The 24,592-nt window shown below is 45.3% G+C and overlaps 1 protein-coding gene across 1 annotated transcript in view; it reads left to right on the forward strand.

Annotated features, from left to right (window-relative positions):
- The window catches only part of Cyfip2 (cytoplasmic FMR1 interacting protein 2), a gene marked incomplete in the record, with an annotated part of 135,344 nt that extends 116,537 nt beyond the window's left edge, over positions 1–18,807 (forward strand). The window contains 5 exon segments of the mRNA XM_017801740.2: positions 4,456–4,528; positions 5,261–5,355; positions 11,347–11,585; positions 13,386–13,533; positions 15,979–18,807. Of these exon segments, the coding sequence (XP_017657229.1) occupies positions 4,456–4,528; positions 5,261–5,355; positions 11,347–11,585; positions 13,386–13,533; positions 15,979–16,146 (723 nt within the window).
- Between the last annotated feature and the right edge of the window lie 5,785 nt (positions 18,808–24,592).

Here is a 24,592-nt window from a genome sequence, read left to right on the forward strand (position 1 = left end):
ATTCTCTCTCTCTTCCTCTCTCTCTAATCTATCTATCTATCTATCTATCTATCTATCTATCTATCTATGTGTGTGTGTTTGGACACAGAGCCTCTCACTGGCCTCACTAATTAAGAACTCGCTAATTAAGCTATGCTGACTGGCTACTACCTGATGCTAGTAGTTTGTAAAGAAAATAGATTGACTTTTTTGTTCTGGAGGCTGGGACGTTCAAGGTGGCATCTGATGACGTCTTTTTGCTGGTGGGACTCTGCTGTCCTGAGGTGTCATATGGTGAAGGGCTTCCAACAAGAGACAAAGCAAACTGGCTTTTAGAACAGATCTAGCGCTCCAGACACCCATGACCGAATTCATCCACAATGGGCTATTCATCTCCTCAATGCCCCACCTCCAAATACCATTAACAGAAGACTTTCAAGATTAAGTTTAAACATGGGTTTTATTGGAGGCAGACAGACCATGGCACTTCCCAAGCTTTGGCCGTGTGAACTGCCACTCAACAGCGAGCGCTGAGGGGAGGTGGCCCTGGGTCTCTCAGTGTCAGCCTCACTGCTTAGTAGCTCTGTGGATCTAGCTAGGAACCGTCAGTACCACCAAGTGCTGAATGACCTCACCACAGAAGGGGGACAGTAAGACACAGAGATAGCCAAAGCCAAAGAAGGCAGGACGCAGGAAGTACCTGGGCAAAGTCAGTGCTCAGTACCTGCCCCTGCCTTGACTTCCCTGAAGAACAAAGCAGTTACCTTGTTCTAGACTTTGTTTGGGGCTAGGATCCTTAGAGTCACTTACGGGAAGCTCTTCAGCTTGTTCTATTTAAATTATTCCTGATTGCACGTGATAACAAATCAAGTACTACTAAGGAGCTACTGAAGAAGGGTGTGCCTCCTGGCTTAGCTGCACCTGCCCACCCCCAAGGCAGCCTGTCTAAATCACTGCTGTTTCTAGTTTTTCTATTATGTAATAACATTCAATAGAAGATAACCTCAATGCCCCAACAGCAACTTCACCTGGTATTTATGGACTCTGTGGTTGGAAAGATGAGATTCTAGCTCATTTCTGTCTCTCCTGTCTTCTCAATAGTTATTCTAATCCTCGTTCTTCTCATTCTTCCTTGTAATGATAGTGCACCAACCCCTCAACTGCTGTTAGAAACATGATTTAGTACTATAACTCCTTTGAATGAAAGACCATAAAACTGAGGAAGGTAACACCGGGGTGGGGCATTCCACCTGCCCCTGCCAGCCTTGCTCTTACATCATCACAACTGTATGTTTTAAAATAATAGTTATATTTTGTTCAGCATCAGTGATTTGTCCTTAAGTGTAGCCTAAGACTACTTATACTGCGCCTGTGCAAGCATCCTTCTGTGGACCAAGGCAGGACTTCATCGCCTTCTCTGCAACAGGACTCCTAAAAAGGCTTTTTATTTTAAAATTAAGAAGACTTAGTTGCTTTCAGGCTTTGGTGGTTTTGATTTGTTTTTCTTAGTTTAGTTTTCAAAATTATATATAGTCAGTGTAGAAAATGCAGCAAATACATACAAATCGGGGGGTGTGAGCACCAGGAGGGGAGGGAGAGTGGAAGAGAAAATGTAAAACCACCCCAAAACTCCATTCCATGAAGCATTTATTTAAAATATTTTGCATAGTTCAGATTGAAGGAAACTTATTTCCTTTATTTATAAAGAGAAACATCCAGTCCTACATAGGAAAAACAAAATGGGGAGATTCTACTCTAAGTCCCAAGTCTCATACACACCTGTACAACCAACGTTTCTCTCTCTCTCTCTCTTTTTTTTTTTTTTTTTTGAGTCAAGTTCTCCTGTGGTTCAAACTGGCCTCAAACTTGCTCTGTAGCTAAGGGTAACCTTGAATTCTGGATTCTCTTGCCTTTACCTTCCCAGGGCTGGGGTGACAGATGTGCACCACTGTGCCCAGCTTATGGGGTCATAGGGATTGAACCTAGGGCTTCATGCATGCTAGACAAGCACTCTACCAAATGAATTACATCCCCAGCCCCTGGGCAATGAAATTGTATTCTGCTTGTTTACTGGTCACTTATTGGCACATTTGGGGAGTGTTATAAAAAATACGGTAAAAATAAATAAAATAACTGTCCCTTTCTAGAAGATAAATTCCAGTAGAGGAGGTAGATATTAGCTACTTGGCTTATATATGCTGAACTCAAATGCTGAAAAGAAAAGAATGTGATTCTTTGAAGACATTTAGCAAAGGCACACAAGGGCTCCCAGAAGTGTTCAGGGGATGATATTTGAGCTGAGATCTGAAAGAAAGAAGTTTATTAAGCAGAAGAGTCAGGAAGAAGAGATGGATTCAGGATCATGCCAGAGAGAGAACAAAGCTTCCGGGGTGGCCCCAGACCCAGAGACAAGTAAAGACCACTGCTGAGTGGGCTTCACAGGGAGGACAGGGCCTTGTCCAGCAGGGAGTGGCTTGGTGGGGTCCTGGGCAGATGCTTTGACATACTGATCAGAGGAGAGAGACGCCAGCCATTAGCACAAGCTCCACAATGGAGGCTTGTTCTGTCCCTCACACAGGCCTTTGTCTGTTCCCACTCGTTGTTTCTTTCTGTGGCAATGATCTCAGCTAATGAATGGCAAACAAATACTTCCCACACAAGGTGTTGCTGAGTCTGGAGCTACCTCATTATGCAAATGGATATTAGCTCCTCCTCTGGGACCTTCCCACTTCTCTTAGAAAGTCACCCTCCCATGCTTCCTCACCTTCATCACAAATGGCATCCTTGCAAAGGAGAGGGGGTATGCGAGAAGCCTCTAGCTGGAAGGGCACCCACGCTCTGGTTCTCTTTGCAAACCGGGGAGAGAAAGGGTTTCAAAGTGGTCAGAGGAAATGCTTTCATCTCCCCCAAAGAAATCTGAAGTCGAAGCTCATCATGTAAACTGAACCAAGTCACGGCACTGTTCTTGTAGAGGGCTCAGGGCCTTCTTTTCTTTGATCTGTCCTCTAAAGTAGCTTCTGATGAGTTTACCCACATTTACAGAATAGAATGCTGATGTTTCGTGCCTTCTAGTCATGAGGCATTTTAGAAATGCAAGAAAATATTTTGGGAGACAAGAATATTTGGCGGTGGGGTTATGTGTCCCAAACTGCTACTTGGAGCAACTTGAATAATTATTCTACACATATAAAAGAAAATCCCAGTTTAGCGCCATGACTTCAATGCCCTGCGCGGTTTTGTTGCTCCCTACCTTAGAGACTTCGTGCAATGTGTACTGTGAGTCCCTCTGTGCCGGTACTCCAACCACAACCTTACTCACTGGAAAGGCCTAACCTAAATTTATATGGCTTGGGCTGGAGGGATAGTGCAGCCACCAAAGGCTGACAACCGAAATGCTGAATCTACACGGCTGGCTTCTCCACTTCCTTCTGGTTTCTGTTCAGGAATTACTCCTTCCTAACAACTTTCTTAAGCGTATAAATCTTTCGCCTTTTACTTACTTTTTTTTTTTTTTTGTCTTTTCAAGACCGGGTCTCCTGTAGCCCCAGCTGTCCTGGAACTCACTGTGTAGACCAGGCTGGCCTCCCAAGTGCTGGGATAAAAGCCGTGTGCCACCACGCCCAGCTTACTTTTATTTTTAAGTCAACTTTATGCAAAATTTGTCCCCATCAAAACCTGTCTGACCTGGGTTCCAGTTTCTTGTCTCTCACTGGTTGGTGCCTCACATGGAAAAAACTAAACCAGACACAGACCTTTGCCCAGAGTCTGGATTAGCAGACTACAGGATTAGCCCAACTACGTGTGTGCATGTGTGTTTGTGTATGCATGTTGGTGTGTGTGTGTGTGTGTGTGTAAGCCAGTGGTCAACCTCAGGTGTCACTCCTCAAGAGCAACCCCTTTTTGAGACAGGGTCTCTCACTGGTTAGGCTAGACTGGCTGGACAGTGAGTCCCAGGGATCTGCTGTCTCTGCCTCCCCCTGCCCCCCACAGAGATTACAACACAAACCACCACACCTGATTTTCACCTGAGTGCTAGAGATCAGCAATCACTTTACCAACTGAGGCATCTTCCCAGGCCCCCGACACACACCCTAGCTATCTTCTTTAATCCTATAGACTTCACCACCAAGCAGACACAGAGTCCTGCAACCCTCTACTCTGATCCCTCTGGGATTCATTCATTGTAATTCTTCAACTAATTCCTTATAAGATTATGGTAAAAATATACTGAGCTCTCTCACACGCCTGGGACTGAGCCCTGGGGTTATGGATTCTCTCCATCCTTACAACAGCCCGTTAATCCAGGTTCTGTTCACATCCTCGTTCTGAAGATAGAGAAATCACACTGTGATTAAGTAGCCTACCTACAAGTTGAACCCAGTTCTGACTGGCTCTAGTTCTCAAGGTTTTAGGAGTGAAATTCTTCTTGGCTGAGTGTGAAAATCATTTTCTTTTCCTTTCCCTCCATCTCTACAGTCTCAGGAGGAAGTCTGTGATCTGCTCCATGCTGCACCCTTCCAAAATATCCTGCCCAGAGTCTACATCAAAGGTAAGAAACCACTACCAGAACCAGACAGCCCTCTTGCATTTGAACTTATAATCACTTTTTGTGTGTGTTGTACATGCCTATGCGAATATGAATACGGATACATGTGTGCCATAGTGTGCATATGGAGGTCAGAGCAACCTTGGATGTCATCCTCACCTCCTACCTTGTTTGCAACAGTCTCCGTTGTCTGCAGCTGCCTATATAGGCCAGCTGGCCCGCAAACCTCTGGGGATGCTCCCACCTTGCCATAGGAGTGCTGGGATTACAGATACACACTACTGTAAAATGAGTTCCAGGAGTTTGAACTCGGGTCCTCAGGTGCTTTACCCACTGAGCCATTTCTCCAGCCCTGTGCTCACTTCTTAACCCCATCACCTCCTGTCTGCAAACAGCCAGGAAGGAGGTCACCCACAGAATATTGCAGGATTGGGAGTGGCACGCCTGGCCTTGCTCCTCGCACCTTCCAGGCTGTCTTATTGTGTTGCTACTGGCCTTGGCTTAAGCTCCTCGAGTGAAAGGGAATTTGCCACTTTACTAGATGTGTTATTCTGGTTTTGAATGGAGCTCAGAGGGAATATTCCCTGGTAGTGAGTCCTCACCCAGTTTCCAGAACCAAGGAGAAAGTTCTACATGCTCATTTCAAGTTCTGGAACACAGTGGCAGCACCCTGTCCTCTGAGAAGCCCCTTCTCTGCTCACACATTCATTTTCTACCTCTTTGCTGGTTCTGCAGAGGGAGAGCGCCTGGAAGTCCGGATGAAGCGCCTGGAAGCCAAGTATGCCCCCCTTCACCTGGTCCCCCTGATCGAACGACTGGGGACACCTCAGGTACAAACCTCCTATCATGGGCCCAAAGGAATGTGAGAGGGAAGAGCTTTGGGCCCAGCTTGCTCATTTTTCAGCTAGGGAAACTGAGGCAGAGAGAAGAGAGTGTTGATAAATAAAGCCAGTTCTGACAGGAGCAGGCGTAGCAAAGGGTTGCTGACCCTCAGGCCCAAGTTCTTTCTACTCCTGTACAGGAGTTCTGCTAAAGAGGGAGGCTGCTCACTCATCATCCACCCCGCCAAGTACCAGGAGTTCTGCAACACTGTCTCTCAAAATTAAAACTCCACATCCTCTGAGCCCACAGTTTACTTCTAGTCTTGTTTCTGTTTTTGTTTTCAGGAAACCCAAGGACAGGAGAACCTATGGTCACATTGTTTGTTGAAGGGAAACCTGGAAAGGGCCTAAATTTCTATCTGTGAAGTGTTGGTTCAGTGCAATATGGTATACCCATCTAAACTCTACATACCTGTACATTCAGCATTACTAAATGTAGCGGGCAGAAGAGATGGCTCAGTGGTTAATAGCACTGGCTGCTCTTGCAGAGGACCTGGGTTCGATTCCCAGCACCCACATAATGGCTAACAACCATCTGTAACTCCAGTTCAGGGGATCCAACACCCTCTTCTGATCTCCATGGGCACTGTACAGCACAGTGCACCCACCTACATACAGGCAATGCACACATAAAAATAATAAATTTTTTGAAAAATTACTAAATATACAATAGAAAGGAAAAATTTAAGAGCACCAAACAGTGGCTAGACCTTCAGTTTGAGTTAAGTATATTTCACATGGAATAATGCCATTTAGTTTTCAAAAACATTCATATACCAAAACTGTGTAAGTAAAGCTTTCCCTGAAAACTTCTGGAATGTTCCAAACCTAGTTCATTATGGTAGCAACCTCTGAACAAAGATGGAGACAGACTGGGAGAGAGGATGAGGGGCCAAAGATGATTTGAGTTTTATCTGTAACATTCTAGTATTTTCAGAGTTGCAAGGGCTCCTGTCGAACCTGTAATTAACCTTTTAAAGGTGGTACTGTCACTGTGAATACTGAATTAGGTAAGACAGGACCTCTGCCCTTGGAACAGAAAGACAGGACAAAAGAGATATGGAGAGAGAAGCAGCAAAAAAGTCTACTGCTTTGTTCACGCCAAGTTCATGTTAGCAAGCTTCTCACTTGGGGACAAGAACAGGAAGAATCCAGGAAGAGGGGGCACAAGCCAGCTGGTTTATTTTGCTGCCCACAGGGACTACTGTAGGACTGGGATTAAAGCCACGCTGGACTTGCATTCCTTTGAGGGGTATCACAGTGGTCAGAAGGACTCATGCTGTCATGGGAGTGCAGGAGGTAGCCACTCTCCAGGCCAGATGGGGCAGGTGTGTAGAGCACAATGCCGAGCCCCCCTCCCCCCGCACAGGTGTCACATTGAAGTCACCCACACCAGTCTCCCTGCAGGCCACCGGCCTCCTACTACAAATGGTGACCAACAGAAAGAGACATTTGAGTCTGGCTCACAGCAGAGCAAATTCAGACGCTATAGAGTCTGCAGTCTGCCTTTTTTTGGCCGGCAGAGGTTGAACAGAGGAAATCCTCTAAAACCATTCCTTTTAGGGAGAAATCCCCCAAGCCAGCGGCATGTCAGTGTGCCTGCTGCTCTCTGGGTTTCATCGTGCAAGAATCCAGCTTCTCAGGCCTAAGGGGCTTGGCATGTGTTTCCTCTTAGAGGACTGTGCATTCTTTCCTGGGTTGTGAACCCCATTTCCTTGGGATTGATAGGAATCTCAATTTGTCCAGGGCTGAGTATTTAACAGACAAGAGCCTAGTGAGAGAGGAAATCCCAGTTTGATAAGTTGCCTACTTCTCCATAGGCTTAAGAGTAAAACCAAGTCAGCCTGGAAGTAAACCTGGAGTCACTAGGGACTATGAAAGGAGGAGGAGGACTGGCAGGATAGGGTCAGTACCCCAATACCCACTGTATGCACATGGGGAAATTCCACACTGGATCCCACTAATGTGTGAACAAAAAATTAAATGAGAAAATAAAACTTCATCTTGGCACAGGCCAAAGAAATGTTGACCAAATCTACTGTCAAAGCTAGATTGCTAAATTTTCTCTGCTAGAACTTCTGTAAAATCTGGGTCAGTAACAGGAAATATCTGGCAGGCTTAAAGCAAGGAAGTTTGAGCAGCATTACATCATTTGCATTCGTTTCTGAGTCAAATTGAGATGACCTGGTTTGTCAACCAGCACCACTGTCCAGGCCTCTCCCCAAAGTATCACATAATCTAAACTATTTTAAAGCCTAGGTCTTGTTTTCCCATCTATGAAATGGTATAGTAACTGTTTCACCTTTTTAAATTAATTTTGGTTTTGGTTTTTTTGAGACAGGGTCTCCCTGTAGACCCAGCTGACCTAGAACTCAGTATGTGTAGATGAGGCTGGCCTTGATCTAACAGAGATCCACCTGCCTCTACCTCCTGAGTGCTGGGATTAAAGGTGTGCACCACTGCACAATTTTAAATGAATTATGCCATTAACATCTGGAAGGATAAAATACTTCCAGAATGATGCAGGGCAGTCACTGATCAGTGAGGGAACGTCTCTACACTTACATTCCACTTGACAAAAATCGTATTTTCCCTTTTTCTTCCCTAGGGTTCTTGTGATAAGTTTTTCGTTTCTGTTCTTTGTGAGAATTTTCCTGCACTTCCAGGGTATGGCCTTTTGAATGCTACAGAGGAAAGGAATAGGAAAAAGCTGCCTCATCAATGCAGTCAGAAAAATTAGTGTATTTCCACAAAAAGTATGGTAGGGGCTGCCTTTCTTAACTATTACAATACCAAATCAAAGAATTTAAAATATATAAAGGGCCCTAAAAAAGAATATTGAGAAGTTATGCATGTAATCAAGGTACTACATGTATCAGAGTTCTCTGTGCAAAAAGATGACTTCACAGGGAAAAGACCCCCCATGCAGAACAGAAAGTACAGGGAGTAGATAAGAGCTATTATAAACCCTCCTCCATACATGAGAACAAGCCACAACGGGGTGTTCGCATCAAGCTCTCTAGAGAGATTTTTTTTTCCAGTGTAAGAAGAAAATTGTGGTTCTCTGGGTAAGGTGCTTCTTGTGCAAACATGAGAATCTGTGTTCAGAACCCTAGCGCACACACACAAAAGCCAGGAGTGGTGGCACATGCCTGTAACCTCAGCACTGGGGAAGAGGGAACAGGCAGATCTCAGCAGCTTGCTGGCAGCCACCCTAGCCAATACATCAAGCTCCAGGTTCAGTGAGAGAGGCAGAGAAAAATAGTCAACCTCTGACCACCACATGCACATACATACACAGACAAGTGCATATACACACACATATGCACACACAGAGAGAGAATGATAAGAAAAAAGCTCACATTAAAAAATATGCCAGCAAGGGCTGTCGAGATCTTAGTGGTTAAGAGCACTGGATGCTCTTGCAAAGGATCTGGATTTGGTTCCCAGTACCTACATGACTGCTAACAACCTTCTGTAATTCCAGTTCCAGGGGATCCAACACCCTCTTCTTGCCTCATGGGCCAGGGATGCACTTACATACATGCAGGCAAAGCACCAGACACATAAATACATATAAATACACAAATATTTATATTCTCTGACCCCCCTCTGAGACTAGGGACTTATCCTATCAAAATGACAAAGGATAACAAGAGAGAAGTTTTGCAAAATGCAGTGTATAAGGGCAGTTAGAATTGTACTAACAGTGAAAATTTATGAACAATTTAAAATAGCCAGCAAGGGTAGAGGACTAATTAATCAGAGGCTATTTTAGATAGCCTTATAAAAATCATGGTACTGAATGAATTGTGGAAATGAGTTTTTAAATCACAGATATGAGTGAAAAATAGTAATATAGATAGATGATCCAAGTTCTGTTAAATATGTATGAATAGATACATATTTATAACCACAAAGACTATTCATATATCCATATTTTAAGAAAGCTTGTTTCTAGGCCATGGGATAAGTGGAATATTTTCTTTCTTGTATGTTATTTACATTTGTCCCAAATTTTACCCAATGAATGCATATTGCTTTTATGGTTCACAGAAAGAATTTTGAGGATGAACACTTTGCAAGGAAAGGGACCATGGTGTGTGGAGAGTTCAAAGTCAACCTTCAGTTTTATAAATTCAGTTTCCAGTGGGTCTGGCTTCCTCATCAGGGTCCTCAGACCTTGACTGGTTGAGGATGACCAAATGGACAGCAGATCAACTAGCACACCAGAAGTCGTATCTGTTCACTGAAGAGAACGTAGATGGGTTCTTTACTTACTGAGCATCTCTTGGGTACCAGATGCTCGTTTTTCTCATGTGGAGAGCCAAGGAGAACAGAGTAAAATCGAGACAGCAGAATCTGCTGCCAGGCTGATCTTTCTTGCTACCTGTGACAGCTTGAGTGGCCTCCTCTGTCATGAGCTGTGTCTGCCTGTGGAAACAAGTTGACTTGCCATCAGTCAGGGCTCCCTCCCCTTTGTGTTTAAAACACATCAGCAAACTCTTCTCCAACTCATTTTCTTCCTGGACCCTTCACTTTGCAGTTGTCATGACAACCACATTCATGGCCCACATTCCTCACAGGCTTCATTCACATCCTGATTTATTTCCCTTCCTGGATTTACTTAGAGGCTGCTCTCTTTGGAGAGGGGGGAAGCAGCTTTGAGGCACCAACCGGCAATACCTCCCAGTCCTCTGCCGAACAGGCTCCTTGGGAGCCCTCCTTTCCCACTGGGAGCTGATCCCACATGTGTCCTGTGGCTCTGGCTGTCTCAGAAGCCATAGTCTCTTTAGCTTTGTTCCCAGACTAAAAGACCTCACTGTGACCTTAGATTTTAATATGTGCTTTGCAGATGGCTCTCGGCACCTTTGCTCTTAGATATTTTCACTCATGTTTGATGTGCCTGTCTGAGTATTGGATATGCAGTAGCCAGGACCAGATGAGAAGTCTGAATTATTAATAGAGAGCATTCATATCATCAAAGAAGGGCTTCTAACTAGAGAAAATAATTCTGTGAAGTCAGTGACAGATTTTAAAACCGTAACATAGCTCTCTCTAGCACATTCCACTGTACGGAACTACTGAAAGTAGAAATTAAAAATCTCACCATTTCTCCTAGCCCATCCAGCTGCTTGCACAAGTATTTTTATTCTTTCTAAAATGTCTTACACCATGTATGTTTTGTCATCCATGGAGTGATGGTAGGATTGTAGCATGTCATTTTCTCCAACTTGCTGAATTCGCTTTATAGTTTAACCTGTAGATCTAAGATGCTTTGAGGGGCTGGAGAGATGGCTCAGCAGTTAAGAACACTGGTTGTTCTTGCAGAAGATCTAGGTTCGAATCCCAGCACCCACATGGCAGCTAACAACTGTCCGTAACTCCAGTCCCAGGGGATCCGACAACCTCTTCTGACCTCTGCAGGCATTGCACAACACAGTGCACTTACCTACATGCAGGCAATACACGCATACACATAAAATAAAAATAATAAAATTTTAAAAAGATGCTTTGAACCGAATCCAAGCTTTCTCCCTTTCTTGGCTGCTTCTCTGAGCCTGTCTCCTCGCCTGTGAATGAGGTAGGCGCCCGAGCAGAGCCTGGTGTATCACATACTCTAGTGTCTGAAGACCTGCTAGGATTACTTCAGACTTTTCAGCACCTAGCTAACATTCCCTTTTGTAGTCAGATCATTTTTTAGAATCATTCATCCACTGACAGCACCTGGATTTTACTCACCATGAATGAAAGTTACTACAAGACTTCCCTGCTGTTCCCCTCAGGTTCTCACAGTCAGTACCCTGCTCTGGGCAGCCTGTCAGTCCTGCTGAACAAATTCTAGGTGTGGTCACCCCCAGTGTCTGGAACTTTCTAGTGGGAGGTCACAGGTGGGACCTCAAATGTGGATGGAACATTGATGGAACCTTCCCTTCCCAGCAAATTGCCATCGCTCGGGAGGGTGACCTACTGACCAAGGAGCGGCTCTGCTGTGGCCTGTCCATGTTCGAGGTCATCTTGACTCGCATTCGGAGCTACCTACAGGACCCCATCTGGAGGGGCCCACCACCCACCAATGGCGTCATGCATGTGGACGAGTGTGTGGAGTTCCACCGGCTGTGGAGTGCCATGCAGTTCGTCTACTGCATCCCTGTGGGGACCAATGAGTTCACAGCTGAGTGAGTGTCGCCCACCAGCCACCTGCCTCCCCTCTCCTCCCCACTGAATGTCACTGGGCTGCCAGGGTTTAGCCAGAAAAGAGAACAGGGGCCAATGTGGCCAAGAATGATGATACCAAGTATATTGGTCACTGTGCCAGAGCTGGGCATGGAAAAGGTAGACCACTTCTAGTCTCAGAGAGCCAAAGGGACCAAACAGGAGATGGAAGGACATATGCGAGGGGTGTCGGGTGAGGCTGGGTGGCAGCAAGAGCCAGATGCAGGTGCTAGAGAATGGAGCTGGGTAAGTTGGAGACCTGAATTCAGAGACTAGAAGTGAGCCCAGAACTGTACCTGGGGTGTGAGTCTACAAAGGGAAAGGGTGATCTGGGGAAGCAGCAAATGGCTGTCACAAGTTCTGGGGCTCAAGAATAAAGGGTGGCAATGAACCTCAGAAGGGTCGTCAGTAGGAGCATCACTGCCCACCTCACCCCTATACAAGTCCACTCCTGGGAGGTAAGAACCCTTTGGAATGACCCCATCCCATCCACAAGGAAGACAGCAGCAGAGCACCATTCTTCCGCTCTCGTCTAGTTAATGTGGAAGGTGCTGTGGTGGAAGTGAGGGACCTGGCCCTCGGAACCAAGAGCTGCAAAGGAAAGGGCATGGGGGCGCTGAAAAGGCTTCCCTGAGGACCTGCTGTTGGGTGGGAAGAGAAAGACCAGCACCCTGTGGGGATCATGGCTTTCCAGTCCACTGATAGGGAAGCAGGGGACCTGCCTAGCTCATGCTGAGCTACTACTTCAGACCAAGAAGGGGGCAGAGGGATGACCCCGCAGCCATCTGAGTGTCTATTGGGAGTCGAGCTCATAGAGCTTTATGAGAGCCCACAGAACTCACATCTCCCACACCAGCAGCATGGCTTCCTGTCTCCACCATGCCTAGCCTTTCACCTCACAAAGCCAAGAAAGTCTCCTCTGATTGGCCTCAAGTGACCAGCCACTTAAGTCTCAAAGACTGGCTAGTTGGTGCTGAAGAAAAGGTTCATTGCAAGCAAGAGGACTCAAGTTCCATCCTATAGAGGCAGCACTAAAAAGCCAAGTAGAGGGGCTGGAGAGAGATGGCTCAGCAGTTAAGAGCGAATACTGCTCTTGCAGAGAACCTAAGTTCAGTGCTCAGGACCCATGTGGGGCGGGGGCACGGGGAGGCTCATGACCACCTGTAACTCCAGGTCCAGGGAGATCCAATGCCACTGACCTCCAAAGATACCTGGATTCATGTGCACATTCCCTCCCACCCCCATGTGCACTTCATTTAAAAAAAAATGAATTGGGGGAAAAAAGAAAACAGGTGGGGTGGTGTGCCTCGATCTGTAATTCAGATGTTGGAAAGGCTGAGACAAGAAGATCCCTGGGAAGTTCATTGACCAGCTAGTCTAGCTTCAGGTTGAATTAAACTGTCTGAAAAAAGGTAGAGAAGTAATCGAGGAAGGTACCAGACATCAGCCTCGGGCCTATGCACCCACCCACGCACGCACGCCATTCAGTTGGGGGTTTCTTTGCAAAGTCATCTCTTCTTCCAAGCTGCTGTTACCTCAGTGGGATCCACACTTCTTCATGGTTAGAAGGACTCATAGCCAAAGCCTGTAGAACAACAAAAATCCACCCTGAGTGTCCTTGTGCCTCCTTTACAGATGCAGGGTCTTGGCCCTCAGACAAGCCTGCTCCATAGCTGTATCGGGCCCCAGTGAAGACCTTTTCTCCTCTGCCTCTCCTCCAGCCACTTCCTCTCACTCCAGCTGCTTCCTTTCCCCAACTCTAGGCAGTGCTTCGGTGACGGCTTAAACTGGGCTGGCTGCTCCATCATCGTCCTGCTGGGCCAACAACGGCGCTTTGACCTGTTTGACTTCTGTTACCACCTGCTTAAAGTGCAGAGGCAGGACGGGAAGGACGAAATCATTAAGAATGTGGTAAGCCGATGTGCCTGGCAACAGGCCATTTTCAGGAAAGAGGAGGGTAAGCGGCTTGTGGGGGCCACAGGTGTGCACAGACTCTCAAAAGCTGGGGACCTGCTTGGAGAAGGTTGCGAGTCACCTGCTCACAACCTACTGTGACAAACGGGCTCTCGACCTACAATGTCCCTCCCTGTCCCAGGCAGACCCTGCTGGTGCTCAGCTCTCATCACACCACACTGGACACTAGAATTGTACCAGGCACTAGGGCGGGATGGGTGATAGCTTCAGGCTGCCGTGGGAGAACAGAGCACTCTGAAGGGGAAGGGGGCTGAGAACAATACACGGGAGATGGGGCTTGGGCCCAGTGTAAGATGGCCAGTAGTCCATGGGGTCCCCAGCCTTCACAGATTCCAGACAGGGAATAGCTAAAGCACAGAACATGCAGGTGTGTGTCTGGGACAAAGCATGAGGCTGGGGACCAGATGACAGAGGTAAGAGCCACCTCACGAAGGTTTTAAAAATTGTGGTCATTGTAACTAACCATTTCTTAGTGTATAGGTAATGGGGTTTTTGTTTGTTGGGAGTGCTTGGGGCCTTTTTTTTGAGACAGGGTCTCCCTGTAGCCACAGCTGGCCTGTTCAGAACTAGCTATATAGACCAGGCTATCCTTGATCTCAGAGATCCAACTGCTTCCACCTCCCAAATGCTAGGGTTAAAGGTGTGTGTCAGTACACCCAGCAGCTCAGTGGTATTTCAAGTGCCCACACAGTGTTCTGCAACTAACTCCACCATACTCCAAGCCTTTTCACTTTCCCTAACTGAAGCTCTATGTCCATTTAAACTCCCCAGTCCCTCAAAACCACCATTTAGCTTCCTGTCTGGGAATCTTTGGAGTCTATACCTTATATAAGAGGAATCATACAATGTTGTCCTTTTATGACTGGCTTATTCATACAGCACAGTGTCCTGGAGGTTTAGCCATGTTACAGCATGTCATACTCTCCTTTTAAAGTTAACTAGCATTCCATCATATTTTATCCCAAACAAAATCAATTGCTGGACCCCTTGAGTTTATTCACCTTTAGCCATTAGGAGCAGTAGCGCTATGAACTTAGCTGTATGAATATCTGAGTCCCTTTCAATTCTTTGGAATATATACTCAAAGCACTGAACCACCTCTTTAATTTCTTCTGAAATCTATTTTATGAGTGTTTTGCCCGCATGTATATAAGTGCATTCATGCGTGCAGTGCCTGCAGAGGCCAGAAGAGGCCGCAGATCCCATGGAGCTGCGGTGATGGTTGTTAGCTGCCATGGGTGATGGAACTGAACCCCAGTCCTCTGCAAAAGCAGCCAGTGCTCTTAACCACTGACCCATCTCTCCAGCCCCCTCTTTAATTTCTTGAGGGATGGCCTACATCAGCCTGTTTTCCATAATGGCTACATCATTTTATAGGCCCACCACTAACACCCAAGAATCCAAACTTGCATGTTCCTAGCAGCAATTTTACTGCCTTGGTTTTGGTTTTATGTTTTGGTCCTAGCTAATCAAACAGGTATGAAGTGGTATTTCACTATGGTTTTTACTTGCATTTCCCTAATGGATAGTTACATTATTTTCTACAGAGAAATGTCTACTCAAGTCTTTTCTCTAATTTTTAATTGTTGCTGAATTGTAGTTCTATTTTAATTATAGTTTATTTTGTCATACACATGTCATAGCATGTATGTGGTCAGAACAGCTTGCAAGAGTCAGTTCTCTCCTTCCTCTACATGGTTCTGGAGGTCAAACTCGGGTGGTCAGAGTTGGCAGCAAGCACCTTTCCCATATTCAGAATAACTTCTTGCCTCCATTTTACAAATACTTTTCTCTTCCACGGGTTGCATTTCTCTCCCTCTGGTGATCACAGCCTTTGTTGCACAAAAGGTTTTGATTTTGGTGTGATCTCATTCCGCATTGGCTGCCTGTGTTTCTGGTGTCTTGTCCAGGAACCCACCGCCACATCCAGTGTCATGACTTTACTCCTTTGCTTTTAAGTTTATAGTCCAAACTCATGTTTAAGTCTTGAATCCATTTTCAGCTAACTTTTGCATAGTTCGGAGTCTAACATTCTTCTGCAGGGAGGTATCCAGTTTTTCTAGCATCATTTGTTGAAACGATTTCCCCACGTTCTTTGACTGGTCTGATCTGGTTGAAGGTCACGATCTGATGCACAGAGATTGTGTCTGGCCACCACTCTGTTCTTTTCCATTGGTCTTTATGCCATGACTTGCTTCATGCTAGTACCACACTGTTGATATGGTAGCTTTACAGTAAGTGTTAAAACTTGCAAAGGCTTTATCATTTTATTTAGGAGTCATAGGTCTTTAAACAAAAGAGTGACATGAAAAGACAGGCATCTGAACCCCAGCCATGTTCCTCTTCTCCCACCCTAACCTGAGCATCCTCCTCCTTCCACAGCCCCTGAAGAAGATGGCCGACCGGATCAGGAAGTACCAGATCTTAAACAATGAGGTTTTTGCTATCCTGAACAAGTACATGAAGTCTGTAGAGACAGACAGTTCCACTGTGGAGCACGTGCGCTGCTTCCAGCCACCTATCCACCAGTCACTGGCCACCACCTGCTAGGCTCAAGTCCTGCAGACCTTCAACCTGGAGGAGGCAGCAGTGGTCAGCCTGCAGCAGGTCCAGCTGGACAGTGTATGGGATGGGCCTGGAAGGAAATGGAAACCTCCCCCGCACTTGTGCACTACTCCCGAGGGCTGGGCTCCTGCATGCTCTCCCCTGATATCTCCATGGTGGGTTTTCCATAGTGTAAATGAAAAACAAACGAAACACAGGGCAGTGTGTGCTTTTTCTTTCCCCCCTTAACTGTACCCAAGAGCTACTTTCTCCATCTTGCAGCTCTCCCAGCCCATCCATTGGTAACTTCCTCCCCAGTGTCCCTATGTGATCCCAGCACTGAAGTCTTAGAGGCTGATGAAAGGGTGTAGTCATGGGAGAGATGTCACCTGACCCAATGGCATACCCCAGCGTGCTGGCCTGGTGTCCTCTCAGGCTTTTCCCTCAAGTTTCCTGGTCACATCTCCTCCTGTTCTAGATGTTAGAGATTCTACCGCCCAGCACGTGCTTGAACCAGGAACTGACCCCTGGTGAACCAGGAACTGACCCCTGGTGAACCAGGGAGCAGTTTCCAACTGTCATGACAACAGATGGTGTTGTCTCAGACCTTTTACAGGCTCCCCAAGACCCATCCTAACTCCCCCCAATTGCAGAGCAATCCTAGAGTGAAGGAAGACGTGCTTTCAAGACTGTCACACTGACTGGAACTGCATTAAGAAAATAGCCAGAGTTACCATTTGGAAGCAATATCTGTAAACACAGGCCAAAACTCCAGCACCCAAAGGAAATGTGTGAAGCCTTATCAGCAGTGTGGTAAGATGGGCCACCTCTGTTCCACTTGCAAATGCTTAACACTGGGCCACACAGGGTAACGGACATGTCAATCATGACAATAGATGTAGCTTTAGCCAGTGACCAAATCAGTAACCATTTCTTTGTACAGAACCTCATCAAGGAAAATGCCTCCCCAGAAAGAAAATCTTAAGGGGCTATTTCAACACAAGCCAAAAACATCTTGACGACAGGGAGGCAAAGGATAAAAATAATGCTGTCAACAAGCCTGTAATCCCTAGATAAACCCCCCAAAAGGAGACTGGTTTTAGATTGGGAATTTTCGTTGTGTCAACTGCTGAAAGATTCTTGGAGCATTTTATCTGTTGTTCTCAACTTCCTGATCTCTTCCTCTTGCTCCTCAAGTTCTGTGTTGTTGGGGTGTAGCTTCTCTCACAGAGGAATATTGACTTCTGTTTTCCAGAGTGAACTAAAATACTCCTGCAGAATCTCACTGTGTATGGGAGATCTTGAAGGAGATGCTCAGGTCTCCATGCAGAACAGCACATCATGTAATCTGCAGAGGGAACCCAGAGCCCTGAGCCCCTGAAAAACAGAAAGCAGAATATAGATACTCCTCCCCCAGCCCAGAGAGGAAAAGAGAAAATAGAATAATGATCCCTTCCCCCGGGGAAGATGAATAGGAATGGTTGACAAACAGTCCCTTTTTAACCACACAGGCGAGCAAAGGAAATGTGCATAACCAGAGCTTTGTGTAATGCACGCATGTCCTCCCGGTGAGGAGTGGGCCCTGTACAGCCCGAAGGTCAACTAAGTCAGAACGGTGGAGGTTAATACACTTGAGTCTTCATTTCTGGACACCTCAGGTGTACTAATTCAACCTCTGGGAATAGGACAGGAAATCTGCATCTTCATGCTTTTGGATTACACATTGCCCAATGAGAGCCACTGCTGTAGTGGAATTACTCTGCTAACTCTAGGCTTTGAGGTCCTTCTGAGACGATCGCAAGATAAGCCATTCATAGTTTAGGAAGGCGGCTTGAAATAGAAGCTGGCCAATCCTCTGCCATTTGCTACTTCCTGTTCTGATATCCTCCCTCCCGCCACACACACACACACACACACACACTCTTGAGTAGACCATAGATGTATCTCAGAGGCAGAAGAGAGAGGCTATACCACCTGGTAAACCCATCCTAAAACCTACCTATAATTCCTAAACTTCAGAACCTTCCAAAGCTTCAGTACTGTCTGGGAACAGTAGCTGGTTTTCTCTTCACATCTATGAGATTTTACATTCTAGGATCCATTCCAAGTCCTTGATCAGTGCTTTGTAGAGATGTGAACCACTCACCTAATGAGCTGTTTCAACAGCTTATCCCTCCCTCCCTGCACTCATGACCCCAAACGTTAACCCTCTGGGAAGAGTCACTTTATCCTCAAGAGATTTGATCCCAGTAAACTGAGGTCTTCACTTCCAGAACAGAGATTTCTTCAGCTCCAGCAGCACTTATTTTTGGACACTGGACAAGTTTAATATTCTTCCCACTCTGGTACTGTCCTGCCCACCCCACTTTGATTTTTTTAATGTATCTAAAAATTAAGAAAAGCTTAGATTTTAAAATGTTTTAAAAAATTGTTTCAGAAACTGTCAGATGTGTACCATATTTGTATTAAGAGTTGTTGGGAATTTTTGTACAATGAATTTACATTTATTTATGGTGACTTATATTTACGCTTGTGATCAAACAATGATGTTAAATTCTTAAATCATATTTGCTATGCAGCTGAAGATGATATTTTGATTTGTATTTTGGGGGTACCTGTGTTGAGTTGATAAACATTTTCATCTCCATTAAAACTGCTTCCAAACTACATCAGTATTTTTGTTCTGATTTCCTGAACATATTCCAGTCCTCACGGATCTGTGGAAGCCACATTAAAACTAATGTCTAGGGGCTGGAGAGATGGCTCAGCGGTTAAGAACACTGACTGTTCTTGCAGAAGACCTGGGTTTGAATCCCAGCACCCACATGGCAGCTAACAGCTGTCCATAACTCCAGTTCCAGGGGATCTGACAGTCTCTTCTGTCCTCCAAGGGCATTGCACGACACAGGTGCACTTACCTACAAGCAGGCAATACATGCACACACATAAAATAAAAATGTTTTTTTTTAATGTCTAAAGGAATAGCCTGAAAGAGTGGGGGCAGGGGAGAACAGGTGTATTCATTCTAAACTAATGACTAGTTCTGTTTTCTCACTGAACAGTGAGACTGAACACTGAACAGTGTTTTCTCACTTTGAAAAACTGTTTTGAGGGGCTGCAGAGATGGCTCAGTGGTTAGGAGCAGTTGTTGCTCTTCTAAAGGACCAAAATTTGGTTCCCAGAACCCATATTAGGCAATTCACAACTGCCTGTAGCTCCAGTTCCAGAGGATCTGAAACCCTCTTCTGGCCCCCTCAGGCAGCTACACACACGTGCACATATGTAACACCCAAGCACATACACATAAAATTAAATCAATCTTTTCATAAATTGTTTTTGGAACTGGGGAAATGAGTCAGTGGTTAAAGCAGTTACTCAGCAAGCACGCAAATTGTGCTTCAGATGACCAGAAAACCACGGAAATGCTGTGTGTATATACTGGCCTGTGTTTAACTCCAGCCTTGGAAGATGAAGGCAGAGACAGGGGGTCCCCAGAGTAAGCAAGCTAGACTAGCCATATTGGTGACATTTTACATACATTTTTACAGAGTGGCTGTAGAGTATATTCATTTTCACATAGCTATCAAGTGGCAAAGGTGAAATTTGAACCCAGTTCCACATCCTGGCTGGACTGATCAGTCAGACTGACCCCCAAACTAGGTTTGAAAGTTTGGTCATTGGGCTTTGGGGGCCCTGGGGCAGCAAGACTGACCGGAGTCTGGTATCAGGAGAGAGCCCAGCATGATGGTTGAGAAGTCCCAGGCTCAAGGAGAAGGACAAGTGCCTGGGAACCCATCACTTTCCTCAAGAAGATGTTGACTAAAAGCATCGAGGATGCAGAGCCTCGGGTTTCACAGAACACCAGCTTTCCTAGCGGTCATCTCAGCTGCATGCTAAGGCCATGGATGATCCACTTGCTGCCAGGACCTGGGCCAGCCCCAAGCTCAGTTTCCTCCTCTGTCAAGTTGGACAAGATAATCCATGTGCACTCCTAGCCCTGATTCTAGATGGCTTCTCAGCAGTGTACTTTGAGAGACCTGGCTATCACACATGAAATCTCAAGTACCTCCAGAAGTTCTCATTTTCAGTGGAGGATATGAGATGTCATTGTGTATTTGAAGGAATACAACTGCAGCACCATCACTGCCAAGAGATGCAGGTACCAATGTAAGGATGCAAGGCTTGCAAGCACTCAGGAAGTCACACCACCTACAAAGGAACTAACAAGGCTCCCGTGGCAGATGGGGGGGGGGGCTGTGAAATTTTTAAAAATCAGAAAATTCTCTTTAAGAAGTTCATGAGCTACAAGAATATATAGACAAAAGAAAACAATATATAAAAAATAGAAAATGATAAATAGGAAAAAAAAAAAAAAAGAAAGAAACCCCAAAGGTGAAAGAACTGAGCTGGAAAGTGGTATATAATACTTCAGTTCAACCAGGCTGAGGACTCGATGAGCACAACGTGTACTAACAGGACACTGAAATGATCCGATGAACAGGAGAGGGAAAAAAGCAGGACGTATGACAGAGAAAAAGAGGAAGAAACCAGGAATATATAATGGTTAAGGACTGGGGATGTCACTCAGTGGTAGACTGCTTACCTGCATCCTTAGGCTCAGTCTCCAGGAGGGAAAGGGAGGGAAGGACGGAGGGAGGGAGAGATTGATTCCAGTTCAGCAAACATCAGGAAAGGAGAGAGGGAAGGCTGTAAACCTCCCTAATCTGAAGGGAGATGCCAACAGACAGACACAGGAGGCACAGAGATCTAAATTTAACCCAAAGAATTTTTCACCAAGACACAGAACATTCAAACTATCAAAAATCAAAGCCCAGTGCTAGAGGCATAACTCAGTCAATAAGTGCTTGTTGCACAAGCATGAGGACCTGTGCGACATAGGTTGCACCATATAAAAAGCTGAGCATGGTGACAGACACTGTAACCCCAGTGCTGGGGAGGTGGAGACCAGAGGATTCCCTAAGGCTTGCTGACTGGCTAGGCTACTAAGTTGGTGAGCTCCAGGTTCAGTGAAATACCCTGTTTCAAAAACTAAAGTAGAACATGATTGAGAGAGACTCCTGATGTTGACTTCTAGCCTCCACATGCTCATGCACACATACAAAAACATATATACATATAATACACAAACACAGAGATAGAGAAAGAGAGAGAGAGAGAGAGAGAAAGAAAGAGAAATCAAAGCCAAAGAAGAAAAGATTTTATGAACAGAAAGATAAAACCATCACATAAAAAATCTCCATATAACTATCAACAGACTTTTCGGCAGAAACTCTGCAGGCCAGAAACAGAGGCTAATACATTCAATGTGTTGAAGGGAAAAAATTCTTCTAGGTATAAATATTTTACCAATCAAAGTTGTCTTTCCAAACAGAGAGAATACAAACATTCCCAGATAAATAACAGCTAAGGGAATTCCTCACCACCAGGCCAGACTCACAGGGATTACCAAAGGAATACTTTAAGCCGAAGCAACAGATTGCTAAGTCATAACATAAAATCTACAACAGTAGAAAACTCAATGGCATAACTCATCAGAGCCATATTCAAAATATTATGGGGTAGAATGGTGGTGTAGAAATCAATTTTATTCCTAGTCTGAGAGCTAAAAGGGGAAACAATGAATAACCACTAAGATAAAGTAAGTTGTCAAGGGGTACAGATTACAGAGTGGTATGAATTCTGACAGCAAAACCTAAAATGTGGGGTGGGGGATAAAAATACACAGATGCAGGCAAAGTTGGTATCAGCTTAAAATAACTATCATAGCATGGTAACCACAAAGCAAAAATCTAGACACAGAAGAAAAAAAGAATTCAAAGTCTCAAAACTGCACAGACCACAAGAGGAAAAGGTATTTACAGAAGACCCAGAAAACAGATAACAAAAATTTAGCAGGAAATTTTTACCTAATGGTAATTATCTTGAATACACATGGATTAAATTCTCCAATAAAATAAAACAGTGATCGCAAACATTCAATAAAAAATGGGGGAAAAACCCACAGCGAGTAAATGGAAGGTTTTTACTGAATTTTTGTGCATTTCATACGGCACATCTTGATCATATTTAGACCCTCTCTCCTGTCATAACAGCGTTTAAAAGGAGCAAATATGTGTTACATACAAGAGATCTGCTGCATTCTTAAAGACAAACAGCCTGAAAGTGAAGGTGCAGAGAAACACCCACCACCGCGGTGGCTTTGTAAGACAAATTAAACTTTTAAACTGCCCAAGGAGCAGCTACTGACATTACACAAAACAAAGGACCCAGTTAATCAGGAAGATATGCCAATTGAAAATACACACGCATCCAACCGAGCAGCATCTAAATACAGGAGACAAATATCAAAGGATCTGAAAGGAGAGATAAATTGCAATAGGATATTAGTCAGGGCCTTTGTCAGGGGTTCGAACCAGCGACCCCCAGGGAGGTGATGATTGGGGATGAGTAAGCACGCATTTGCCAGCCCACGCCGCCCCCATTACCCGGGGACACTCAGACGCAGCAGGGAGCCTAGTCAAGCAGGGACTCATTTATTGCAGGTGTTACAAAGTTATAAAGGCACCTGGAACTACCCCCCACCCCAGGGTGTATCTTAAGGATGGTCACGCGCTGATCATGCACTCCTCCGCAGTGCGGAAGTATTCTTCAGACTTTCAAAGTAAGCCAGGCCGAGCCCCCAGTTACTTCCTTTCAGACCTATGCAAGGTGGGGCCTTTAGGTCCCCACAGGATTTCAATAACCCACTTTCAACATTGTAAAGGGCATCCCCAAAGAAAATTAATGAGGACATGCTGGAAGTAAAAAATGCCTTAAAACAAATGAAATTGGCAGGTGTAAGTGCTCAGCTCAAAAGAAGCCAACACTGCATCCTAAGATATAGCTTTCAGGAGAAGATGCTCACTAAGAAGACCAACCCACAAACGATACTGACCAGCCTCGTCTCAATGTAGACCGTCTGCTACTCATGGTGGAGCATGCCTGTGGTCCCAGTACTCAAGAGGCTGAGACCGAAGCATTGTAGGTGTGAGACCCTGTCTTAATCAGCCGAAAAGAAAAAATGAAGGCGCAAGAGAAATATTTTGTAAAGGTGATATGACGCTCAAAACAAACTTGTAACTCCCCAGCAGCATGTGCTGGTGTTTATCAACTTCACACAAACTAGACACACCCAGAAGAGAGAGCCTCAACTGAGGAATTTCCTCCACCAGACTGGGCTTGAAATGTCTGTAGGGTGTTTCATTGATTGCTAATTGCTGTGGGAAGACCCAGTCCACTGTGGGTGGTGCCATCCCTAGGCAGGTGGGCTCGGGCTGTATAAGAAAGGTAGCTGAATGAGCCAGGAAGCAAGCCAGGAAGCAGCATTCCTCCACGGTCTCTCTTCAGCTCCTGCCTCCCATCCTGTGTCCCGTTCCCGCCCTGGCTTCCTCAATGATGGACTGGAAGTGTTAGGGGAAATAAGCCCTTGCTCCCCAAGTTGCTTTGGGCCATGGTGTTTATCTACAGAGAAGCAAACTAGGACACAGCATATGTCCTCACCCAGTAAACAGACAGGCATGGAATATCGTACCTAAAGGAATGAATGGAAAAATGGATGTGACTGGAGATAATCACATTACCCAACTGAGCCAGTCTCAGAGAAATGTCAGGTTTCCTCTCATACATGGTTCCTAGGTTTTATAGATACATAAAAGTGTGTGCATGTGGTGTGTATGTGGTATGTATATGTGTGTGTACTGTGCATGTACGTGTGTGGTGTGTATATACATGTGGTGTGTGGCATGTGTGTATGTGCATGTGCCATGTGATGTGTGTGGCATGTGATTGTGTGGGTGTATATGTGTGCATATGTATGTGTGATCTGTGTGGTATGTAAATGTGTGTAATGTGTGGTGTATGTATGGCGTGTGTATACATGTGGTAAGTGTGGCATGTATGTGTGGTATGTGCGTGTGTATGGCACTGTGTATGTATATGGCATGCATGTATGTGGCACGTGTGGCATGTATGTGTATATGTATGAGGGGAGTGTGTATGTATACATGTGTTGTGTGTGATGTGTGTGATATGTTGTATATGTGTGACATGTGTGTAATATGTGCATGTGTGTTGTCTGTATGTGTGTGGTATGTGGTGTCTGTGTATGTGCATATGTATGTGTGGGTGGTGTGTTTATGTATGTGTTATGTTTGTGCATGGTGTGTGTATGTGTGCATGTATATGTGTGGTCTGTATGTGTATGGTGTATGTTTGTGGTGGGAGGATGTGTGTGCATGTGTGTGGTCTGTGTGTATATATGTGTGGTCTGTGTGGTGGGGGGTGCGGGGGATGTGAAAGTAGAAATTAAGCTGTCCTGAGAGCAAAGGGGAGTGATGGAGAGTGCAGAGAGGGTGGAGTGTAGCCAGCATCACTTATACACCTGTGTAAAATG

Source organism: Nannospalax galili, unplaced genomic scaffold, assembly GCF_000622305.1.
Source record: "Nannospalax galili isolate Female #2095 unplaced genomic scaffold, S.galili_v1.0 scaffold983, whole genome shotgun sequence".
Classification (NCBI taxonomy): Eukaryota; Metazoa; Chordata; class Mammalia; order Rodentia; family Spalacidae; genus Nannospalax; species Nannospalax galili.